Here is a 19,055-nt window from a genome sequence, read left to right on the forward strand (position 1 = left end):
TGTGATGAAGAGGAAAACATTAATAATCTGCTGAATCCTGCTAGCAGATTTTCTCTGAATGAGACTCAGACCTTCAGTCTGTTCCTGTCATGTTGCTGTGATGCAGAAGCTCTGCAGAGCTTCACATCTAGCCTGTGGCTACATGTTTTTAACACAATCGCATTTTGTTCTTTTTATCAGACAAAAGTTGGATCTGAAACCTTTCAGTCTGCATGTTTCTGGTTCGCCTGTAAAGCCGATGCACAGCAGCAGCCTGGACACACACACACACACACACACACACACACACACACACACACACACACACACACACACACTCAGCACACTGGGTTTTAATTGATTGTCGTTTCTAGTTGTGCTACAAAGACTTAGCCTTTGAGTGAAGCTGTGCTAGCTTAAAATAGCATGTCATGTAGCAGCTAATGCTAATGTCAGTGTCCAGATTTCTAAAGATCAGGGAAAGTCTGAAGACATTTTGCTCCATCTGATGGTTAAAGAACCTGAATAACAGATTCAAATCGATCTCATGTTGTTTAATTAATAATTTAGCAGAAAAAGTGTTTTTGAATGAAGACTTTGCTTAATTGAGGAGCCACAGATCCTGCAATAAACCCAATAACGTTTTTAATCCGTTCTTCCACTGATTATTTTCTGACCCTCTGAACAGTGGCGGAGCTAGACTTTTTTTCAAGGGGTGGCCAAAGGGTGAGCAAGGCTTTATCAGAGGGTCCATATACAAATGATGAACGAAAGGAAACAAATATTTTCTCTCACACACTCAAATTAAAATGGTTTATTTAACAAAGATTTGCCATGACCAAACAAGACGTTAAACGCCTCTATGGAACAGTGAACATGTAAATGTAAACTCAGAGCCCAGAATATGACCAAAAATAAATTCTCATAAATAAATAAATAAACTGGTGCTTCTGGTGTGCAATAGGTTGTGCTGGGTGGGGGCAGTTCAGTCCCATTTCCTCCTGCTTCACTGTCTTCCTCCCCAGAGTCTGACTCTGAATCTGTATCAGCCTCATCTCTCTCTGGAACTTAACTGGAAATGCATAAACAGACACAATAAAAAATGCAAAAAGCATCATGCTAACCTTTAGAATTAGGCTTATTGGATTTTAATACTTAATAACTCTCTGTCACAGAGAGTTATTAAGTATTAACCCGCTGGTGATCCACTTGGGCCTGGAGTCTCCTGGCTGGATTCTCCAGGTTGGTCACTGCTGCAGGGTTCTGTCTGGTCCTGGTCACTGCTGCAGGGTTCTGTCTGGTCCTGGTCTCTGCTGCAGGGTTCTGTCTGGTCCTGGTCACTGCTGCAGGGTTCTGTCCGGTCCTGGTCACTGCTGCAGGGTTCTGTCTGGTCCTGGTCACTGCAGGGTTCTGTCTGGTCCTGGTCACTGCTGCAGGGTTCTGTCTGGTCCTGGTCACTGCTGCAGGGTTCTGTCTGGTCCTGGTCACTGCTGCAGGGTTCTGTCTGGTCCTGGTCACTGCTGCAGGGTTCTGTCTGGTCCTGGTCACTGCTGCAGGGTTCTGTCTGGTCCTGGTCACTGCTGCAGGGTTCTGTCTGGTCCTGGTCTGGCTCTGGTTTTTGCCTCTTTAAGAAGAACTGGGAGATCTTCCCTTTTCTCTTCATTTTGGCTCTACACAAAATAAGAGCCTGGTATTTAGACTCCATGACTGTTTGGCAGAGACACTATTTTAACTATTATTCAAACTATAGTTTTTAGTTTTCTCTAGCTAGCTAAAATACTAAATTAAAAATACATTAATTAAAATTAATTAATATAACTAGTGAGGTTATAATTCAAAGCTTTCATATGACATAGCCTACTTACATTTCAGTCATTATAAAACTTAATGGTTTTTCTCATATTCTTACCACACATTTCAAGCAAGAGCTGGGAGAAATAAAACATTAGAGGGCAGCATGTCACTAAAACATGTTAAAAGAATCTGTCTAAAACATGATCTACCAGCACTAGCATGGCTAATATAATAAACGAGGCACTACGCAGCGGTACACAACCATTTTGTTTCTTTTTAGAAATGTATGACAAGAGCCGCCTCTCATTAGGAAGGTAACAGCGGTTACTGCTGAGCGGTAAAATGTTGGAAATACCTGCTAAACTCCTGACGGTGTAACTCTAAAGCCGTTGATGTGTTTTGGATCAAGCAGGAACTACATGTCAGTTTAACCAATGAACAGCGTCTGGCATCGGGCTGCCTTCAGGGACAGTCGGAAAGTACAGTTTTCCTGGCAAATCTTTGCCGATCTCATAAGTATTATATTATAAAATGACCATTTCCAGTGGGGTGGCAGTAGGGGGGCAAGGGCTCTGTTGGGGGTGGCAAGTGCCACCCCGGCCACCCCTCAGGCTCTGCCACTGCCTCTGAAGATTTATCTCAACGCTCTGAGCGTCAAATTACTGAGAAATCAGGTCATGCTGTCAGCATCTGACATGCTGAGGTGAGAGAATCTACAGCGGTGCACATGAAGCGTCTGCATAAAATTCAAAATCAAAAGTACTTTATTGATTCCCAAGGGAAATTAGTCAGTGATTCTATGTTAGCTTAGCATCTGGAGGCGATGAGTTAATGACAGAAGGTCAAAATGTCTGCAGAGTTTATTACCTACGTGGAGATGAACCAGGATTGTAAATGGGTTCTGGCTGCTTTATGAATAGTTTTATTTGTTTTTGAGCGTCTTTGTTTTATTCTGGAGGCTTTGTTTTTATCCATCCATCCATCCATCCATCCATTTTCTGATCACCCTTCTCCCTAACGGGGTCGAAAGGTGCTGGTGCCTCTCCAGCTGCGTTCCGGGCGAGAGGCGGGGTTCACCCTGGACAAGTCGCCAGTCTGTCGCAGGGCGCTTTGTTTTTATTGAAGTGTAAATGGAGGTTTGTGTCCCGGTTCTGGTGTCGGTGGATCCTGGCAGCTGCCCCCAGCTCGCTTTGGTGTCTGCCTCATTCAGAGCGAACTGCCTCAGCGTGCGGCTCTTAGTTGGTTTGGAGAGCAGAATGTAACCCACGTTAAAATGTGACGTAAATGGGAATAAATAGTTGATTAAAAGTCTGTAGACAGAAAATCATGTCGCTGTTCCTTTAAGGGACCAGCGTCACAGGTGACGCTGAGTGACGCTGCAGCGCACAGGCCGGCGGAGAGAGAGCAGAGGAGGAATCAGAGGAAAAGAGCGGTGATTAATTAACAGCAAAAGTTAATATTATAGTTGAGAAACATAATCTATCTGGTCGGGAACTGACGGGAATTTTATGAGAACTAAGCTACATCGGTTTCGGTGAGTTTTATGTTTATTTTTCCGCACTTCACTGTGTTGTACTTTTTCTTTTGGCGGAGAGCTAATGCTAAAAAACGTAGCCGTTACGAAGAAATGCTCCGTCATAAAATGTTATTTGGTCAACATATTGGGTTAAGAAGAACTTATTAGTATAATTTGAGGATTTAAAAAGAGTTTTATTGTTGGGAGCGAGAATTGGTCTGCCGTGTGCGGCCTGCACATTTACAGACGGGATTCAAGATGGCGACCCAGACCTTCAATTCGTCTTCTCCATCGCATTAGGGAGGGACTCTCCTGCATGTGGTAACTCGCTGCCAGGGCGGTAGGAGCATCAGGAACTAGATCGAACTGAGAACTTATTGAATTATTTTTTTGTTTTGGACTGAGTTGAACTAAAAGTTTCTATTGAACTGAATACCTGAATTCATATTTGGACTTGAACTCGAATTTAAAGTGCCATACTTTAATTTTCATATGTTATGTCTTTGAATGTGATTTGAATAATTGTGGTCCATTTTGGTTTGATTGTGTTGGAGGTATTTTCTTACCTGTAAAAGAAAGGAAACGAGTTAACTCAAGAAAATGGGAATCCTAAAATAGGTGCAATCTTATTTGACAGACTAAGTCAAATTAGTCTGTCTAAAATAACCTAGGAGAACGGAGATCGATTAAGTTAGATTAGTCTTATTAAAATAAACTAGGTAAACTAAAGGGCAAAAAGAAAGAGTGATATACTCTTGAATGATTATTTTTTTATCCCCTTTCATTTTTATGAAAGGGGACAAAACTCCTTAGAGCCTAGAACTGGTCCAGTGGAGCAGTTAGTGGTGTGATACCGGTGCTACAACAATGAGGGCTTTCTGTGAAACCACTGAGATGTTTTCCACTCTCCCAAACATGCAGCCGTCAGTCAGGCCAGCTCCTGCTCTGAGTGCTGGCTGCGGTGGAAGGAGGTGATTGGAGCGTCAGCAGCCTTGACCCCTGGACCTGCACAGAGCGTTTCCCCTCCAGTGCTTCCAGTTAAAACTCTGACACTTGGAGCGCTTCCTGTCAATCCACATCAGCTGGAAGGAAACATAAGTGCAGAAAATGTGTCTGAAATCAGCATTCAGCCTCCCGACACGCCGGGGAGCAGTGAATGGGAGCCATGAGAGAGTAACTGGGAGTAATGGATGTGATGTGGTGGGGGAGCGTCTCCTGGTTGACAGGTTTTCCAGTGAACCGAGCAGCAACCTGCTGGGACCAAAAGAAAATCCTGTTTTATTAGGTTTAGCGCCGTTGCAGCGTTTGTTCTGCAGAGTGTCACGCCTCGGAGCGCAACACGGGAACAGAAACGCAGAAATTATGTTTGATCATCCGACAAAATCAATAACTGATGGAGCTGCTGTCATGCGGGGAACCCTCTGCGTTTCCATCTCACTGCATTAAAACATTAAAACGAGCCGCCGACATGCAGGCGATGAGCTCATCCATCAGCCGCCGCTCCGCGCTGACGGCCCAGTCATAACATCACACATGAGCCGATCCATCACCTGACGCTGCGGGTTCTGCACCTCACAACCCAAAGGAACGACGCTTCACTTCCAGCTCCGGTCCAACGGGCCGGACAGGAGAAACTCAGGACCTTTACCCTCATGACTGAGACAATATCCATCACTGGGCAGAATGATGCTTACATTTTATTGTGAAGGATCACTAGTCTTGGTTCTGGTTCTGGTCTTGATTCTGGTTCTGGCCTCGGTTCTGTTTGGTTCTGGTTCTTGGTTCTGGTTCTGGTCTGGTTCTTGGTTCTTGTTGTGGTTCTGATATTGATTCTGGTTCTGGCCTCGGTTGTGGTTGTGGTTATGGTCTTGGTTCTGGGCCCGGTTCTGGACTGGTTTTGGTTCTGGTTCTGGTCCTGGTTCTGACCTCGGTTCTGGTCTTGGTCTTGGTTCTGGCCTCGGTTCTGGTCCTGGTTCTGACCTCGGTTCTGGTCTTGGTCTTGGTTCTGGTCCTGGTTCTGACCTCGGTTCTGGTCTTGGTCTTGGTTCTGGTCCTGGTTCTGACCTTGGTTCTGGTCTTGGTCTTGGTTCTGGCCTCGGTTCTGGTCCTGGTTCTGACCTCGGTTCTGGTCTTGGTCTTGGTTCTGGTCTCGGTTCTGGTCCTGGTTCTGACCTCGGTTCTGGTCTTGGTCTTGGTTCTGGTCTCGGTATTGGTTCTGGTCTCGGTATTGGTTCTGGTCTCGGTTCTGGTTCTGGGTCTCAGATGAACCCACCTGGACTCCTTTATTCTCTGAAGCTGATCAGTTTCCGATCTATAAAGTCGTTTCTAATTGGTTCAGTTTTAATAAACTCTCTGGACCTGCACGCGGTTTTTCCTCTGGTTCTGGTCCAACCGGGACAATTACAGAACCACTGGAGCTACCAGGACCAGAGGACCGGTGTTTTGTAAAATTTTAAGCAGGATCGGGTGATCGGTGATAAATAATGCTAGAATAAATGTGTCCTTTTATTCCGCCACAGATTACAGTAAATTCATTCACACAACAAACGATACGCAATGCTTAGATTCTTTCAATCCGCTCTTACCGTGACACAGTGAACCGGAGAGTCGACGGTTCAGGGAAGAGCTGCAGCAACACGTAATTGGGCGTCCGTACGTAACCCACAGCAGACTCTACTCAACAACGACTCTACTTTGATTCTGATGAACAATGGGACTGCTTTTTATACTCATTACCAAAAAAACTCAAATGAAAGAAGGGAATGTCCATTTCCCCTCTTCCAGACGGGTTAGCCAATCAGAATGCTACTTCCCTGCCCACGACTCGACATGAGCTGAGAGAGTGATCAATTAGCATACAGTCCTCAGTCTCTGGTTGTCCGTGATCAATTAGCATACAGTCCTCAGTCTCCGGTGGTCCATGTCTCGACCCCCGTTGTCCATGGGCTCCAGAGGCGACGAGCATTCCCTGATTCAATCAACATACAGCACTCAACTTCTTAAAATGTGTTGAAAATGTATAAAATGAGCATGAAACATACAATTTATCAAAGAACATAGAAAATTCTCATATCAACCGGTCTGGTACCGGAAACACTCACCCGGCTGTTTGGGAAAACCTGGGCCTCTTCCCGATAAAACAGGTGAGTGTTGTCATGGCGACCCAGCGTGACCCTGAGGTCGTGGTCCCGCTGTGCGACACAGAAACCATCAGCTCACAACCCGCCTCATCCAGCGGCACTAATTTCCTCCCGTAGGTAGAAATAATTAAGTCACAAATAATTGCAGCTGTTATGTTGATCCAATTAGCGCCGTTAGCCTGCAGGGAGCCCCGCTGGCAGGGCCGGACGGGTCCAACAGTACCAGACGGGTCCAACGGGACCGGACGGGTCCAACAGGACCCCAGCAGGACCGGACGGGTCCGTCACATCGGTAGCAGTGGTCCAGACTGACTGCTGGCTCACTGTCATCCTGGGTCAGGAACTGCTTCCTCCAGGTCAAAGGTCATTCTGTGTCAAACAGACTTCCTGGCGATTCCAGCTTCCTGCTGTCCGACAGTACGGAGGCCCAGAATGGACGAGTTAGTGTAAAGCTAATTGTTTAGTTTGGTATTAAGTCTTTGGAACTAAATATTTAATTTCCTTGCTAAATATTTAGCTTGAAGGTAAATAAATTGTTGCTTAACTGAATATTTAGGCTAAATAATCTTTGGTTTGGAGCTTCAAACTAAATATTTAACAAGCTAATTAAATATTTATTTTGACATCTTTAAATTCATCATTACATGGTGAAAATGTGAGTTTGAACCTCCAGTTTCTCCTGTGAGAAACTAGAATTCCCACATCTAATGGTTGTCAGTAATTTTACAAACGGCTTCCCGTACTCACTCACCTGAGCCTGAAGTTACTGGGTGGAGCTCCGTGAAACCCGGGTGGAGCTCCGAGAAACCCGGGTGGAGCTCCGTGAAACCCGGGTGGAGCTCCGAGAAACCCGGGTGGAGCTCCATGAAACCCGGGTGGAGCTCCATGAAACCCGGGTGGAGCTCCGAGAAACCCGGGTGGAGCTCCATGAAACCCGGGTGGAGCTCCGAGAAACCCGGGTGGAGCTCCATGAAACCCGGGTGGAGCTCCGAGAAACCCGGGTGGAGCTCCGTGAAACCCGGGTGGAGCTCCGTGAAACCCGGGTGGAGCTCCGTGAAACCCGGGTGGAGCTCTGTGAAAACCGGGTGGAGCTCCATGAAACCCGGGTGGAGCTCCGTGAAACCCGGGTGGAGCTCTGTGAAAACCGGGTGGAGCTCCATGAAACCCGGGTGGAGCTCTGTGAAAACCGGGTGGAGCTCCGAGAAACCCGGGTGGAGCTCCGTGAAACCTGGGTGGAGCTCCGAGAAACCCGGGTGGAGCTCCGAGAAACCCGGGTGGAGCTCCGTGAAACCCAGGTGGAGCTCCGAGTCCCTCTGTGACAGAGGAGGACGAACAGGAAGGAAGCGCTGTGATTGGTCGGGATGAGGAGTTTGACTTCATTCGTCTGAAAGTCGATGGAGACGAGTCCTGAGCGAAGCCTTTCCTCGCCTGCGGCCCGTCGCCGAAATACCTCCTCTCAGGCCCACCCCGTCCCTCGGAGCAAAGCCTCATGGGAAATCTGTCCTCACACAGCTTCTCACCACAGAGACCAGGCCCGATGTCGCTGCGCCGGGTCGGTCAGAAACTAAACACTGACTGATGGTCCGGCAGCCCGCCGAGGTGCAGGCCGCTCTGCTGACGGTCATGGTTCTGACCCAGTTTGGACTGGGCTTCAGGCGGCATTCACAGGCTGCAAAACAAACCCAGATCATCAGCCCTCCACCACCGTGCTCTGCAACCGCAGCAGCGGGTTGAGACGAAAACGTTTGTTTGGTTCCATCCTGGTTCTGTCAGTCTCGTCTCTGCTAACTTCAGTGCAGCGGCCATCTTGTCTTTCTTCTATTTCAGTTCTTCCAAACGACCCCACTGGCTCAGTGTCATGACCTTTAACCTTCTAACTGAGGCCTATAGAGTTTTAGATGGCGCTCTTGAGCTTCATCCTCTGACCTTCATCGTCTGAGAGCATGATGAACTTCCGACGGTCTAATGATGACCTTTGACCCTTCCCAGATTGATGGGGTCATTGCTGTTAGAGTATGGAGCCAAGTTAGTGCCATAAAGTTTTGTTCAGATGAAACTGGAAATGAAAACTTTAGATTAAAGTTATTTCAGTTCCAAGTTTTTTTCTGTTGTTGTTTTTTTAACAAGCTTTATGGCACCAGTTTGGCTCCATAGTTTCAACTCTGACTTTTGTTCCCGCTTTCCAAAGGCCGATGCATCGTAATGTGTTGTAATCTGGATTAGGATCAGGTGACTGTATATTTAAAAACTCAGAACATGAGTTCATTTTCTCCCTGGTTGTCTGTTTACTGCTGTTTAATATCTGTAATGAAGGCGTTAGTTGAGCAGCAATGAGGCGCAGCAACAGCTTCCATACATTACAAGTTATTATTTGTGTTTGGATGATTAAACTGTGGCTCGTCTGTCAGATTGAAACGTTCAGGGAAAATAATCCTCCCAGTTTCAGCTCAGTTTCTCTTTTTGTCTCTTTGTTCCGGAGCAGAAGAGGGAACTGGTGGTTCTGATGCTGTTGCCAGTCTGCAGGCTGGATGTGGATAATTCCTGGGTTTCTCTCCATGTGGAGATCCTGCATGCTGTGGCGTGTTGCGCTGCAGGCTTTCAGAGACACGCTGGGAAAACAGGCTCTCTGTGGAGGTAAATCAGGCTGAATTAAAGTGGAATCATCCTTTAATCTGAAATGAAAACAACTCCAGAGGCTTTATTTTTAGCTGCTGGCTGCCATCAAACACTCATCAGATCCTCTTTGTCAGTGCGAAGACCTTCTGCTGTGTCGTAACGAGCTGCCGTGAGGCTGAACTGTGAAATGCTGAGGCGCCAAGCGCGACGCAGCGGAGCTGAGAGGAGCCGATTTCCACGTCTTCCTCCGTTCACTCCCACATGCCGGCGCTCAGCTGGAGACGTCTTGTGACTGAGCGGCCGCCTCTGTTCTGCTTCCAGCAGCTCCAAGTGTTTCCTTGTCCGCGCTGAGCAGAGCCTCCTCTGTCATCCTCCCACATCATCATGACGAAACTCAACTCGCCGACCTCGTCGGGACGCTGCGGCGAGCCGGAGCTCACCACACGTTGCTGCAGCAACCAGCAGCTTCCAGGTTCTCTGCTGCAGAAACACAGAAACCTCCTCCATGAACACCAGGCTCTGCAGCTCATCCCTGAAACTGAGTCAGTCTTCCTCACCTCCTCATCATCAGTACATGTGTCTTGGTGGGTTTGGTCGGTCTGAGATTGGACCACCAGTGCATCTGATCCCAGTAGCACCATCCACAAGCTGCAGCAGGTGAGCTCTAGCCCCAGCCGTATCGCAGCAGGCCGGCCGCCTAAGATGGGAGACACATTTGGGGGCGTCTTCTCCCTGTAGGTCGTGACCTGATCCAGGACCTGGAGGGCAGATTGACTCAGAAGGGATCGGATGGGACCAGGACTGAGGGACAAACACACTGAACCAGCTGTGATCATGATGACCAGAGCTCCCAGTTCAAGCACCAGCAAGAGAACTACAGCCGGGTCAGAACCTGCAGCAGAGTCTGCATCAATCTGTGCAGGATCCTGAATCCTGAGCCCTTCATCATCCTCCATCATGAGTCTGTCAGAGAAGCCTGTTTCCGTTCCCTAATGACTCAGCATCACATCTTCGTTTCCTGGATTCCTGCTCCTGCTGCCGCCAAGGAGGTCAGAGGTCAGCAGCAGCGCGACAGCACCACTGGGTTGTCCCATCAGTCTGCTTTCACCCGACTCCAGTCCGTCTGTCAGAAAACTCTGGTTCGGTTGGTGAGGTGTGAACGCTAACTGACCTCTGACCTCTCTTCCTCCAAACCTCAGTCTGGGGTTGGTTTGAATGTGAACACTAAGCGGACCAGAGAGCACTCCAAAAGCAGGAAGTGGACTACAGCGCAGGGCATTCTGGGTAACCAGAGCTAACATGTTAGCTTAGCGTTAGCAGCAGAAATGGCTTCTGGTCTTCAGCCAAAGACTAAAGAGAAATCACTAAACTCTGACGCCTCCATATTGTTTCATCTGGTGAAACAGGAAGTTGCTCTCAGCGTCTTCAGAGGTTTTAGTTGTTTCCTGCAGTGGTTGTTGGTGCAGCGCCCCCACAGGCCAGGAGGGGAACAGGCTGGTTTGACTCAGGACCACAGCAGCTGGAGGTTCTGTTCCAGATGTTCTGGTTCTAGTAGAACCGGGTCGACCAGACCATCAGGAAGGAAACAGACTAAAACTTAAAATATTCCTGGCATGAGTCGGTCCAGATCAGAATCGACTGTCATTCGTCCTCCTGTGCTGTAGATAGTTGATTATTTCACTATGATGATGCTGTTAGATTACATTCTGACTGATCTCTGCCTCCTCCAGTCCATTCTGTGTCAGCAGTAATTGCTGACAGGAATGACCGCTTCTCACCCTGAAGAGGTTCGATGTGTGAACCAGTCTGGCAGCTAAAACCTCACATCTCCATGTGAATAAGAGATGCTGCTGTTTCTATGGAGCTTCAGCTCAGATTGAGGAGCTGAGTTGGTTCAGAGGCTCAGCACGTCACAGCTTGTTGCTGGAATCCGAGGCGATGAGATCCAATCCGCCTGAGCCGAGCCGAACAGGTCGGTGGCCGAGCGCGCGGAGTCCAGAAAAGGTTCCGGCAGAACCAGGAGCCGGGCTTCGGGCCGCAGCTCCGTCAGGAACCGCCGTTTCCCTGAAGCGCGCGGCTCTTTAAAAATGCAGGAACATCGTGAATATTTCAGGACATTTGATCAAGTGAGTCCGAAAGCTTTGCTGAGCGACCCGAGGAATCAGAACCGGGCCGGGCCGCTTTCATCGGCGACATGTTGATCATCACAGGCCGGAGTTTCTTTCTGCCGAGGACCGGACACTGCCGCCATGGTTACCGCTGGACACTGCCGCCATGGTTACCGCTGGACACTGCCGCCATGGTTACCGCTGGACACTGCCGCCATGGTTACCGCTGGACGCTGCCGCCATGGTTACCGCTGGACGCTGCCGCCATGGTTACCGCTGGACGCTGCCGCCATGGTTACCGCTGGACGCTGTCGCCATGGTTACCGCTGGACGCTGCCGCCATGGTTACTCTTCTGCTTTTCCCAAACAGTTTGTTGTTCAGTTACTAGTTAGTAGACTAACTAGTAACTGAACTAGTGTAGTAACTAGTTAGTGCACTAACTAGTTCGCTAGTTCAGTAACTTGTTAATAAACTAGTTCAGTAACTTGTTAATAAACTAGTTCAGTAACTAGTTCAGTAACTTGTTAATAAACTAGTTCAGTAACTAGTTAATAAACTAGTTCAGTAACTAGTTAATAAACTAGTTCAGTAACTAGTTCAGTAACTAGTTAATAAACTAGTTCAGTAACTAGTTCAGTAACTTGTTAATAAACTAGTTCAGTAACTAGTTAATAAACTAGTTCAGTAACTAGTTAATAAACTAGTTCAATGACTAGTTCAGTAACTAGTCTCTCGGTTACATTTAGTAGCTGCTTTACATTTGACTTTTATTCTCAAGTATTTTTTCTTTCCTGAGAAAAATTTCAGAAATTTTAAATTTTCTTTCAATAAAAATGTAAATTTAGATAAATGTTGTTACTTTTATAAATATTGTCATTTTCGTCCTTAAAATAGCAAAATTCTGATCCGTCTGATGATGTGATGTTTACATATTAAATGATTGATCATTTGATCGGTTTCTCAGAACTTGAGTGAAATTATGCCTAAAGTAGATCTAACCGATCTAGATCTGGATCGGTTATCCACTCTGCCTTCTGCGTACTGACCAGGTATCGGAAGTGATGTCATTTCCCTCTAACTGGCCGCCTGAGCTCCTTCGGGGCTTTTTAAACCAGCAGAGACTCGGCTGAGTTGGGAACAGTCAAAGTCGGAGCCGCTGCACAGCAGAGAGGCGTTAAAGAGCCGTGGGGGTCCAGACGACGGCTCTGACCCCGCCAGAACCGCCTCGGCTCATCCAGGTGTTTTTATCTCCGCAGGTGGAATCTGCATCGCTCAGTCCCTGAAGATTCCCCACGAACACAAACCGTCGGACTTTGACAAAATCATCCGGCAGCTGCTGGAGACCCGCTACGCCAGAACCGTGGTTTGTTCGCCTCTGACGAGGACATCAGGTATCCGGTTGTTTCCCTAGAGCCAGCTACAGCAGATCGATTAATCTGGTTCTCATCGATGCATCGGGTCAGGTTATTAATTTCCTTAAAACATTGAAATATTATCTGTTTCAGTGTTTTTAGAATTTTCTCAGGCAGAACTTGGTTGGTTTGTTAATTTGCTCTGTCCTGAATTCCCTTGCTTTGGGACAATAAAGGTCATTGAATAGAGAGTTTAATAAACCGTTGATGATCAGATGAAACCTTGCCGTTCGTCAGCAGCGTCTCTGGCCCTCCAGGCTTCCGTAGAAGCTGAGCTCTGGGTTTTGCTCCGTTTGCAGGGGAATCCTAAACGCCTCCAAGAGGGCCGATCAGGTCGGACACTTCCTGTGGATCGGCTCCGACAGCTGGGGTCCAAGAACAGCCCCATCCACCAGCTGGAGGACGCGGCTGTGGGCGCCATCACCATCCTGCCCAAGAGGGCCACCATCAGTGGTGAGTTCAGGGAAACACCGGCTGACCTGGAGAAAAGCAGAACTCAGACTGGATCCATCGCTTTATCGCCTCCAGATGTCTGAGCCTCCTGGAAAATGTTGTTTTATCAAAGATAAATGTTGGTGTCAAATCAACTGGAAAATCATATTTACTCACAATGTGTTTATCTTTCAAGATGGCCGCCATGGTAGTCATGGAGAATATATGTTATCTTTAAAATAATCTGTAGTTATTACCAGTGGCACAAATAGGTAAAACATTAGTTTCACTAACTACTGGTACGCTATTCAAGCATGTTAGCTAAACACATTAGAAACATTAGCATAAGCTAATGCTAACATTAAGACAGTCGGTCTTCATTTGAGACTTGCTAACAGGAAAGTTCTCAGTTTGAGATTGACTTCTTGTTGCTGTGAAGCTGCAAGAACAGGACAGGAGCAGCATCATCATCATCATCATCACTAGCAGCATCAGCATCATCAACACCCAGGATTACTGAACCACAGAAAAGTTCAGGTTTTATTGTTGACCTTTCTGCAGAGAACGAGGAATTATTTCAGTCTGGTGTAGAATCGTTTCCAACAGGCTCCATTTCACAGCTTTTATTTAGACTGTGCTCTGATTTAACCTTTGACTCAATCAGCACATATTTGAATGAAGTGACCTTTCAGAGCGTTACAGACTGGAGGAGAAGGAATGTGCTGCAGGTCACAAAATATTTCACAAGAACCTGAGGGAGGAAGATGAAGGTCTGCCAGTGCTTCACTCCTCACCTTTCCACAGACATAATGATTAGAAAATGAAGGAAAAGACCAAAAAGACTCAGAAAATCTGCTTGATTCAACAGTTAATTTATCAGCTGATGACTGAGTTTCTGTGCAGCGAGCAGCAGAGTTCCTCCAGCTGCTGGCTTTGTTCTGTCCATGCAGCCACTTCAAGCGTTTATGCGCTGTACTGTAGAAGCTAGGAGAACTGGGAGAGTCAATGCAGCTGCTAGAAGCTTATTTCCTACAAGAGTTGATGCTAAAACAGGATTACAGTCAAATGTCACTCGACCTCAGGCTAAAAACTGTGCAAATACTGTAAAAAAAGCTGTTGTTTTGCAGGTGTTGACCAGCAATCCCAGAAATCAAACCAGTTCTGGGATTGATTGGTAGTGCCTCCGTCCCCCACCAGGGGGCTTTCCCCTCCAGAGACAGTAAAGTACCTGTCAGCAGCAAGACTTTTCAAAGTGCTTTACAGTCAACATTTCATTCTGCACATCAGAAGCAGCTGATGTGAAGGAGCTCAGGGTTTCAGCAGTTTGTCAGTTTTATGAAAGTTTGTTCCAGATTTGTGGCGCATCGATGCTGAATGCTGCTTCTCCATGTTTGGTTCTGGTTGCAGAACAGAACCGGTCTGGAAGGTTGCTATGACAACAGCGGATCTTTAATGTATTGTGGTGCTAAACGGTTTATAGCTTATCCTCTGATAACCAGGCAGCAGGTTCTGGACCAGCAGCAGGTTCTGGACCAGCAGCAGGTTCTGGACCAGCAGCAGGTTCTGGACCAGCAGCAGGTTCTGGACCAGCAGCGGGTTCTGGACCAGCAGCAGGTTCTGGACCAGCAGCAGGTTCTGGACCAGCTGCAGGTTCTGGACCAGCTGCAGGTTCTGGACCAGCTGCAGGTTCTGGACCAGCTGCAGGTTCTGGACCAGCTGCAGGTTCTGGACCAGCTGCAGGTTCTGGACCAGCAGCAGGTTCTGGACCAGCAAAAGGTTCTGGACCAGCTGCAGGTTCTGGACCAGCAAAAGGTTCTGGACCAGCAGCAGGTTCTGGACCAGCAGAAGGTTCTGGACCAGCAGCAGGTTCTGGACCAGCAGCAGGTTCTGGATCACCATCAGGTTCTGGACCAGCAGCAGGTCTGGACCAGCAGCAGGTTCTGGACCAGCAGCAGGTTCTGGACCAGCTGCAGGTTCTGGTTTGTCAGTCAGACCTGCTGCAGGAATCAAAGTTTCTCTGATCGGAGACTTAGTGTCTGGTTCTGGAAATGTTCTGCAGCTGCATGAAGGTCCGATATGAAGCCGCTGTGGAACCGGCGTCATTACAGCAGAGGAAGACGTATCGCATCGTTTATCGATTCACGTGATAAATTTATTGTGATAATTAGAATTTTGTTTTATTGCTGTCATGATAACTTCCATATAGTGAGTTTAAAACTCCCTAAAACCTTTTGACTATTTTCCTCACCACAATAAATCTGACAACTCTGTGCAGTTTAGTGATACAAATCGTGTTTTTATGCGACGGCTGTCCTGAAACGCGTTACCCATGGGAATGATTTTATGTGTTAGTGGGGCTGAAAATGTTGACTCTCAGTCACACAGTTACTGAAAAAGAAGAAATAACGGCTAAAGAGCTCAGCAGCCTCTTCACACCCGGCGGAGAGGAGAGGCTGTGAAAACGGTAAGAACTGCAGGTCAACAGGCAGCTTGTCCTCCTGGCGAACCCTGGAGAACCGACCTGGAAAGGTCACCGGAAGGTCATCGGATTGTTGAGCTGCTGCCTGCAGCAAAGCAGAACTACTGGGATTTACTAAGGATTCATCAGCCGCTTCAACCCGACTCCGGTCCGGTTCGACCCGACTCCGGTCCACCTCAACCCGACTCCGGTCCGGTTCGACCCAACTCCGGTCCGCCTCAACCCGACTCCGGTCCGGTTCAACCCGACTCCAGTCCGGTTCGACCCGACTCCGGTCCGCTTCGACCCGACTCCGGTCTGCTTTAATCCAAAATATTTGGATAGTAACTGAAATATTTAGATCCTTAGTTTGAAAAGTGAACTCCATTTTATTTTGTGTTTGGTTAAATAAACCAAATGATTCCTGTAACTCTGCGAACAGCGACCCTAGTCCTGCCCTCAGGCCATTTTCCTGAAGGATGTGAGGAAGCTTTAGTTGGTTTTCTGGAGTTTTTCTGCAGAGGATTTTCCTCTCAGATCTTCCTGAAGTTTCTCCAGAAGCCAAACGAGGTGAGAGCGTAAAATGTGAAGCAGTTCTTCATCCAGAGGGTTTTTCCGTCTTTCCCACAAAAATGAATCACTTTCCCTCAAACGTTTGACAAACTGTTCAGATGTTTGCTTCTCTGAGCTGCTTCTGTTTCAGTGAAGCAGCTTCTGCTGCAGGTTGCAGCTTCTGCAGCAGAAGCTGCTGCAGAAGCTGCTGCGGTTCTGCTTCGCGTTGAGCTTTATGCAGAAATAAAGACGGATCTCTGCCTGACTTCCTGAGGATCTCCAGGCTCAACGCCTGAAGCAGCTGCAGCCATTTCTGCTGCTGTTTGTGTCGGTTAGAGGGAGAAGTCCGAACTGGCAGGTCGGTGCTGGAACTGGACTTCGTTCTTTTTGCTGCCGCCAAAATGTGACGAAAACAAACGACGAAGCTCAACATCCAAACTTCTTATTTATTCACAGGTTTAAATAAATATGATTTGTTAGAAAGCAAAGCTGTAAAAATAAATGTTTGTGGCTGATTGGACTGCAGGTCCAACGTTCAGAGAAAAGAACTGTTCAAAGGAATCGGGTCGTTTGTGAACTTCACACCAGAACCTTCATCGGTGCCATTAATGCAGCTTCACAACAAAATCACCAAATATTTTCGAGTTTCTACTTAAAATATTTTGGTTCACTTGACGTGAGACCAAACTGAGCTGCAGTCACTTTGCAGGAGGATACGGGAGCTTCTTCATGTCAACAATCCCTGAGCATTGATGAAGCAGATTAATCTGAGCCAAGCTCCTGTATCTTACTGGAAAGTTTGTTTCATGTCAAGTGAACTGAGAAACTTTAACTATAAACCAGATTAAATACTTTGTAATATTTGGTTTTTTGTCTTTAGACCTGAAAAGCCGAATCTTTTTAAACCTCCATCCTCCATTTTCTCAGCCGGTTGTTTGATCTGAGACCCAGAGTCTGAAAGCTTCCCGCCGGAGCCAGATGAAAGCTTTGCACAGCGAGCCGTCCTGCTGCCTGACCTCTGACCTCCCCTCTGGCAGCGGAGCGCGCCGCCGCCTCTGTTTCTGTCACTGCAGCCGCTCACCCAGAAAACGTGGAGACAAACATCTGCAGGGCAGGAAGTCAGCTGTTCATCACTTCCTGGAGGTTTACAGCTGATTCTGCAGAGACTGGACCGGGTCAGGTTCTGGTTCTGGAGGACATGAGGGGAAAGTGAGCAGCGTTTCTGTTTGAAGACGAACTCGGCTCTAAAGTTTTCTGCTCGGTGAAGCCGCCGGAGGCTCGTATCAGTTTGGACCGAACGCGGCGGCGAATCCAGAGGTTTCATCCAGACCCTGTTATGTTCTCCAAATGTTTGCTCTGCTGCTGCAGCATCGTAACGCTGCTGCAGCGTCGTAACCACGCTTCCAGGGAGAAATTACGGCCAAGCTGTGCAGAGACTCCTGATTCTCTGCAGCAGAACTAAATGCCAATAACATTTGATTCTTCCACAGTTTTTCTTCAGTTATGGAGGAAATGGAACAAAAATCAGATGAATTTTATGTCTCTTACTTGATGGTCGTCTGTCACCAGATCCAAACTGGATTCTGGATCATCAGTGGATCCATGCAGGGCGATGGAGCGTCCCAACCTGGTCGTCTCTTCGTCGCCTCCTGACTGGCTCCTCTTTGCCTCCTCAGTGACTTTCAGCTCCACGCGAGGTGAAGATCCTGATTTTATCCCGTCAGGAATTATTTATATTTATGCATCGCTGGGATCATTTCGGAGCGTCAAGGACGTCTGAGGCAGTCGGTGACGGTGAGGCTGCAGCTCCGTCCGACGGGGAAGATTAAGAGCTCCTCTTCAGATTATAACCTCCCATAACTCTGACTGTCAGCAAACACATGAAGGGAGTCAGGAACTGATGGCGCTGACTGAACCAGAACCTTCCCAAAGCTCCAGGTTCTGCTGGTTTTAAAGGAATCTGTTCATCCCAGCCAGCTGAAGGAAACAGGGCAGCACCTTTTTATCTGAAATGTTGGTTTCGAGATGATGAAGAGGAACCGGAGCTTCGGGTCAAACCATCATGTTGCAGAAACAGCTGAGAGATCCAGATCCTACTGACCTCTAGGTGGCGCTGTTCGCAAAGTTACACAAACTTTCATAGGAGAAAGAAGTGGGTTTTATTTACGGCGTTGATCTTTCAGTCATATTTCACCATGTTCATTATTTTCATAATGCCACAATTCCAAATTAAATACCCAGTTAGCATGCTAAATACTAAATTTAAAGCTAAATATTTAGCCTCTATGCAAATACAGTTGCTGATCCTGGAAGTGGACTATCAAAATAAAAGCCATTTCTTCTGAACCTATTTCCCTTTTAACGGCGACGCTTAAACTTCCACCAGCCGCTCTAAAAACCCAGCTTTTATTTTGATAGTCCACTTCCATTTACTGACACTAAATATTTAAGATGGAGCTACAGTAAATATCAGATTGTAAACTAAATATTTAGCTACATTTTCAATATTTAGCTAGCTACATGACCAGCTCAATGTTTAGCTAGGTAACTAAATATCTGCTAGCTAACTAATGCTAGCTGATATTTAGCCAACTTTAGCTAAATATTAGCTAAATAAAAAAATCTCTAGAAAGTAAAATAGCTTCCTGACATTTGTCCTCTGAGACTTCCTGTGTCCTCTGGGACGTCCTCTGTCCTCCAGGATGTCCAGACCCTCACTGCTCTGCTCTCCAAACGTTTCTGATCATAGAAATAAAAACTGACTGACTGAGAGAAAAAGGGAATTAAAAGCCACTCGTTTCTGCAGCAGCTTCACTCTGGCGACTCTTTGAATGACCTTTGGTTTTGTTGGTGATCTGTAAATAATCAGGAAGCTCCTGCAGACGTCCTGTCCTCCATGCTGCTCCTGCAGCGCTGTGTTCAGGCAGCAGCTGCTCACTCCAACGTGCAGCAGGAGGAGGAAGCTCTCCCCTCTGACTCCTCTTGAGCCGAGCCTCTCGAACACGAGCAGATAAACATTTGCACGCTCTAGAGGATGCTGTGAATAA

At 47.2% G+C, this 19,055-nt stretch overlaps 1 protein-coding gene across 1 annotated transcript in view; it reads left to right on the forward strand.

Annotated features, from left to right (window-relative positions):
- The window catches only part of LOC129356291 (metabotropic glutamate receptor 7-like), a 79,934-nt gene that overhangs the window by 36,127 nt on the left and 24,752 nt on the right, over positions 1-19,055 (forward strand). Inside the window, 4 exon segments of the mRNA XM_055025879.1 lie at positions 12,411-12,515; positions 12,518-12,545; positions 12,866-12,936; positions 12,939-13,019. Of these exon segments, the coding sequence (XP_054881854.1) occupies positions 12,411-12,515; positions 12,518-12,545; positions 12,866-12,936; positions 12,939-13,019 (285 nt within the window).

Source organism: Poeciliopsis prolifica, unplaced genomic scaffold, assembly GCF_027474105.1.
Source record: "Poeciliopsis prolifica strain line A6 unplaced genomic scaffold, Auburn_PproV2 SCAFFOLD163, whole genome shotgun sequence".
NCBI lineage: Eukaryota > Metazoa > Chordata > Actinopteri > Cyprinodontiformes > Poeciliidae > Poeciliopsis > Poeciliopsis prolifica.